Source organism: Chelon labrosus, assembly GCF_963514085.1.
Source record: "Chelon labrosus genome assembly, chromosome: 1".
NCBI lineage: Eukaryota > Metazoa > Chordata > Actinopteri > Mugiliformes > Mugilidae > Chelon > Chelon labrosus.
The window spans coordinates 12,058,601-12,065,074 of NC_140337.1; the positions used below are offsets into that span (position 1 = coordinate 12,058,601).

Below are 6,474 nucleotides of genomic sequence, written 5' to 3' on the forward strand. Positions count from 1 at the left end.
GTCAGTGTAACTCTGACGGAATTTATTTTGCCGTTGCGCCATGCCATGATGACACTCAAAGCATCCACCTAAGCGAAGAGCATGGCTAAGTTGTTACTCCGTCTCCCTTACAGTTTTGGAGTCTGTTTACAGCAGAGGTGCTCAAACGTGTAGAAGCCGACAAGGCCAGCAGCATTACAGTAAAGCAAACGGACAAAAGATGGTTAAAATCTGAACTAGTGGTTTCCAACACGGGGCTTGTGTCCCTCAAAGAGGTCAGAAGATAATTCTGAAAGGTCATGGCTCTCTTTTTCTTTTATATTCTTGTAAAATAGTAGCCTTCCAGACCCAAATTTTTTTATTTTGACCTAAGCACTTATGACTCGTGCTCTGCATTTTAAACACAGGACAGAGAGCATTTGCAGGTTAAGCAAAACAAAAAGGTTTAGAAACATGGTTGTGTTTGCAGGATTATCAACCAAACTTGATACCAGACTGATTCCACAAGAACTCAAATATTGCCAATGATCTTCAGGCACTCTTAACATGAACTATTTTCCAAATATGCCAGATTAAGGCATATTTCAAGTCTGGTCCTTCACATAATCCTAATAACAAATAAGCAAACAATAATCTTAATCCAGTTATTTAAGAAATACACTCATTTTCTTTCTTGCTGATTAAGATTAGCAGATCAATGCCACTTTCATGCCTGTACAGTAACTACTGTACTGTATGTAGCTTGAGCCAGGAGTTGCTTATTTTAGCTTAGCTTAGCTTAGCTTAGCTTAGCATGAAAACTGGAAATAGGGAAACAACTGGTCTATGTCTAAAAACTGTCAGCACATCTAAAGCTCGTCAATTAACACATTAGATATGCATTAATCTACAAATTCTTTCATTAAATCTCCTTCTATTGCTTCACAATGCACAGATCGAAATAATTTGAGCGTTTTAGAGGTTCCACTGACTGCATTGTGCTACATTTTAAAAGAATCGGGCTTGCCGTTTCCCCAGGGGCGCTGTTTCCCATTTTAATGCTAGGATAAACAAACCAGATGCACGTCCCAGCTTCGTATTTACGGACGTTAATGTGTTTTGTCTTCCAGTGTCCAATCAGAAAGAAATCGAATGAGCATATTTCCCATTATGTCAAGCTGTCCATTTACAGTAATGCTCCTCCAAGTCTTGACAATTTAGCAGATGAAAATTAAGTTTTAAGACCTTCTTTATTTCAGTTTTGCTTGCATTTTCTAAATGGATGTGTCAAATTGAATAACTCTGAGCAAGTAGTGTCCTTGTGGGGAAAAAATAGACAAGTTGTACAGAATAGTACAAACTGACCAGGACTGGGAGGGCCCATCAGCTTATTTTCTTCTCCATTGCCCTCTGGCAGATAAATGAGCCATGTGCGTATCTTTAGTGCATTTATAGATGGATTTATCAATGATGATACACCATTAAAGCATTACAGAACACTTCAGTAGGAGTAAAGAATGGTGGGGCTCATTGATCGGATTGGGAAAGCCTGCAAGGGAAACACACTGTATGTTGAAGCTTGAGGAGACTCCCAGTAGGTGGTTCAGATCTCCCACTGTCATGACTGAAATACAACAAGACAAAGAGACATAAAGAGTGGCAGTAACAAACACAGCAGGTTTCTTTTTTTTCTTTTTTTTTCTTTAAATTCACTATGGTATTTCCTGTGAGATTGTCAGGATGGCGCAGCAGCAGCAGCAGCAGCAGCTCTGCTTCACATCTAAAAGGACTTTTTCCACGACTTGCAGAGGATCTTTTGGAAGGCATGTCTGAAGTCCCGGTTGAAGATGGTATAAATGGCGGGGTTGAGGGAGCTGTTACAGTAGCCAATCCAGAAGAAGAATTTAAAGAGAGGGTCGGGAATCTTACAGGAGTCTCTGCACATGCCGTACAGGCTGTAGCTGAAGAAAAAGGGGAACCAGCACACGACAAACACCCCCATGACCACAGCCAGGACAAATGTAAACCTCTTCTCCCTGGCTTGAGAGGCCTTTTTTCTGGCCAAGGAGCTCCTGCGACGTTTCCTCCTGGAGGCAAAGAGGTCCATGGACTTGTTACTGACCCTGGAGATGCGAGTAGAGAGGGAGCTTTTCTTGTGGCCAACCCTCTTGGCTCTCTGGGAGTCCTCACTCTGTGGCTTGTGACCTTTGCCCTCCGAGGAAGAGCTCTCCTCCAAGTCAGCATCCTCGGTCTGCTGACCGATGGTGACAGTGCGTTGGCTGGGCGTAGGTGGGCACTGACAGTGACCATTCTCTCTCTCCCCGTGGTAAGGGGAGGTGGCTTTACTTAGTCCATTCTCAGTCTGTGTAACACCATCTGGCCTGGGATTTTTTCCCGACATGGTTCTAGTTCTGGTTTTGGCCACCTGGTATATTCTGATGTACACCAGGATCATGATTAAGCAGGGAGCGAAGAAGGATGCGATGCTGGAGGAGAGGATGTACCAAGTGTCATCATTCAGCTCGCACTGAGGCTGAGAGCTGATATCGTTGCTGCTTTCAATAGATATGAGGGGAGGGGATGAGATGAACGCAGATATAAGCCACACGATCACAATGATGCACTTGACGCGTTTAGGAGTCCGCTTCAGGTTGTACTCTACAGCCTGCGTAACGGACCAGTACCGGTCCAGGCTTATTGCGCACAGATGCACTATAGACGAAGTACAGAACAAAACATCCAGGGCCAGATAAATACCGCACCAAACTTTTCCAAAATACCAGTAGCCCATAAGTTCATTCGCCAGAGAAAATGGCATCACCAAAGTGGCGACCAGAATGTCCGCGGTGGCCAGAGACACCAGAAAAAGGTTTTGGGGGGCTTTCAGCGCCCTGCTCGTTAACACGGCAATAACCACTAGAATATTTCCAACAACGGTAAAGAGAATGAGGAAACTTACAAGAGCAGCAATGCCAGCGATCGCTGCTAAAGAATATCCACTGTCCAGGCTCCAGGAGGAATTCAAATGGACCACCGTGAACGTGTCAATTCCGCTGGCGTTAAGCGAATCCATCCCGACTGTGTGCGCTTTTTCACATGTATCCTGGACTGGGTGAATGCTGGCACAAATGCACGTTAGCCCTCTAATGACAGGAGAAGTCCATCAAAAAAATTAAAAAATTAATAAATAAATAAACGCGCGTCTCCGTGGCTAATTTACAAATCTGACGACACGGATAAGCGCGCATGAAAAAAAAAAGATTCCCACTTGACGGAGTCTTGGGAGGTTATTTGCAGCCTGTTGATCAGGTGCATCTCAGGATGACTTAGTTAAGTTTAAAAAAAAAAAAAAGAAAAGAAAAAAAAAAGAAACTCCCTCTGTGAATCCTGCTGTAATCTCGTCACGCGTCTCCTGCTTGTCAGGAGTTGAGTGGCGTCCAGACGCAGCTCTCCCTCCTTCAGCATGGTGCGTTCTCGCTCCTAATGATGCCCCATGTGTTGTTCTCATAAAACTCACCCACTGCTGCCCCGCCCCCGGCACAGACGGTATTTTCATTTTGTGATGAAACACAACGCTGTCTAATTATTCCAAATTCCAAATTAATACGAATTGACGTTTTTTTTTTAATATATATTGCTCCTCGGAAAATAACGCTTAAAGGATATTAAAATGTACATAATTTATGAATCAGTGAAAAGGAGTCGTGATTATTCTTGTAAACGCTGTGTTTTAAGTGTCTATAACACCTTGGCAAATGACTTTCCTCTTTAGTAAACCTCAGCTCACTGGATGTCAGTTTTGCTGCGTTCACAGTGAAGTATTTTACTACTGAAAGCTGCTGCAGGGTCACCCGCAACCATAAAAACAAACCAGTTTGGGGTAAAATACAGAAATATGTGATCAGAAATGCAATCCCGTGCACAGGATTGCGCAGTAGGACTCATTTTGGAGCTCCGTGTGCGCATGTGTCGGGAGACCGCGCATCGTGAGAGAGTGAGAGGAAAGGGGCGAGTTGGGGGAAGTTGAAGAAGATGCGAGTCTCGCTGGGAGCGGAGGCAGCCAGACGCACCCTTGTGTAAATCAGGTGGTGAGGATGAACTGGATTTTCAACAGTCTGCCGCGGTTCGCCTCTTCTCACACACCTTCTCACGGTGCTCTCATGCACTGTGGGCTGAACATCTGGCAGTGCAGCCGCAGGATGCTGCGGCATGTGTTTTTTCCTGTGTTAACAAGTTAAATAACGATGCCTGCTCACGGGATATAACAGAATATCTCAGTCCCTCGGGGGACTGTTTAGAATAAAACGTTTTTGCTTTGCAGTAACATATTTATTTATTGGTGAACATGTTTCTCCTTAAAAATGTATTACTTTTCACTCACAAGCGAAAAAAGGTTGAGAATGTATCGCTTATATAACAGATGGGTACATCTTACATCTGGTTTTCATGACAGAAATTCTTTAAATAAATTGTATGAAAACATGAGTTTGAGCTGCTCGAGTAAACAATTTAAACTAGAAGTCAGGGAATTCCCCAGAGCCGGTTTCTGTATCCTAACACATAGCAATAGCAAATTGGTTGATAATAATGCATGTCACGCTACAGCATCTTTAAAGCCACCGCAACATGTTTTTGTGACTTTAGATGTGAACAAACACATAACTATACACTTATTTGCACACATGATTACGAGGCTGCTGCCCTGACTTATCAACGATTAGCAATCAAGCGTGTTGGCCCAGTGCAGAAGTGTTGTGTCCGCTGGCTTGAAATGTGCGTACGTTAATAATTAACGTTAATAATTAACGTACGCACACTTCATTTGGATTAGCCATCTATGAACAGCATTCCTTCAAATAGTTTTATACGAAGAGGTGACTTCGAGGCGACACGTTGAACTTTTGCACAGCGTCATGTTGTGATACCATAATATGAGAATGAGTGAAAATATAAAAACCTTTTTAAAAGAAACACAGATGAATTATCTGTGTCTTTGGGAAATAATCTAGTAATGGCCACATAAATTACTTAATACTTAATGACAGCATATCATAAAATATCTCTACATGCTAGTAAAGGTATCCTCCTTACACACTCTGTGTCTTCATATATTAATTTATTACATCATATCACTACACCGTTTGATTTAAAAGAATTAAACATCGAAAACAATATCTACACAAGACTTCACTGTGGGTGGTTAAAAAAAAAGCTCCTAGTTTGAATCAGTTTTAATCAGATGAATACTCTAAGATCAAGGCATTTTCTTTCTATTATTGGTTAAATATACATTATATGAGACTTTTTTTTTTGGATCTGTTCTATTACAGAAATACACTCATTGCCACCCCACTGAAAGACAAAGGGTTAGCTTCTGGGTTTGCCTTGTATGTCACAAAAGTGTTGGGAAAAACTTGAATTTGCCCTCCAGTGCTGCAGACCCTCTGAATGTTTGATTTCGTTTTCATGCCAAACAACAAGCATGTTTTAAACCTTTTTAACAATTAAATATAGAATAGGGCTATGCCATCTATAGAGGGATGTATGTATATCCATCCTCTCTGTCTATTTTCTATTTCAAGAGTTATATTTTCTCACTATTCTTCTATTAGTTATTGATACGATCCTGTATCCTAACGGTTCAGCAGCACTCCGGCGTCCGCTGCAGGGGGAGGTGAGAGGATGACTCACCGTCTTATCTCATCCTGATTGCTCATCCAGGGGGTTGAACCCCTGACCTTCTAGTCACAAACCTGCTAGAGTCAGCTCCCTCACCCTGCTCCCAGTGGCTTCCACACAACAGCAGCGGCACACATGCGGGTCTGGGTTCGCTTCCCTTAAATCCAGAAATTGCCAAACGGGAGCAGAAAAGTCATAATTCATGCTCTTTACTGCAACACCGACGAGACGCCTTACGTTCCAGTTTTGCACTTTGTTTCTGGTGCGTTCCACCGTTGGGAGTCTACTCATGCTGTCAGTGTCTGTATGAATATTGTAGCAGCTAACCTGTGCTGTGTATTTGTCAATTATTGATTGGAAGCTGCTTATTCTATCTCTTTGTGAAATAACACAACATAACAATTCTCAAAAATGCTATTGCCTATTATCTGGAAATGTGCTCATGGTGCTGGAGAGGACGAGGAGGAGGAGGAGGACGCTGATGAGGTAGCAGTGACCTGCATGGTTTAAGATGTGTTGAGTGTGCAGAAGGAGAGATGAACTGACAGCTGTCAAAGACGATTCATGCTTGTTCTGGGCAATCAGTGATAATGGGGAATGATGCCTCTGATTTGAGCTGCTGCTCTTAGTTGTGTTGACGGTCAGTGTACTGTTGAACAAGGAAGTGGATTCAATCTCAGGTTTGTTAGAATGATAAAAATACCTGTTCTGCAAATGGATACAAATGGGTGCCACAGGATAATCATGCATGATGTTTTGCAGGACCAGGCGGCGGTATTAGCAAGAATCAAGCGTCTGATGAGCGATGATACAGGCAGTCTAGACTTCTGCATCAAT

At 42.6% G+C, this 6,474-nt stretch overlaps 1 protein-coding gene across 1 annotated transcript; it reads right to left on the reverse strand.

The window, feature by feature from the left end:
* Positions 1-1,596: 1,596 nt before the first annotated feature.
* Positions 1,597-3,031, reverse strand: LOC311493069 (alpha-2 adrenergic receptor; the record flags this gene model as incomplete). Its single annotated transcript, XM_084551591.1, has 1 exon — positions 1,597-3,031. The coding sequence occupies one exon, from the start codon at positions 3,029-3,031 to the stop codon at positions 1,739-1,741; it is 1,293 nt and encodes a 430-aa protein (XP_084407717.1). The 3' UTR covers positions 1,597-1,738.
* Positions 3,032-6,474: the final 3,443 nt, after the last annotated feature.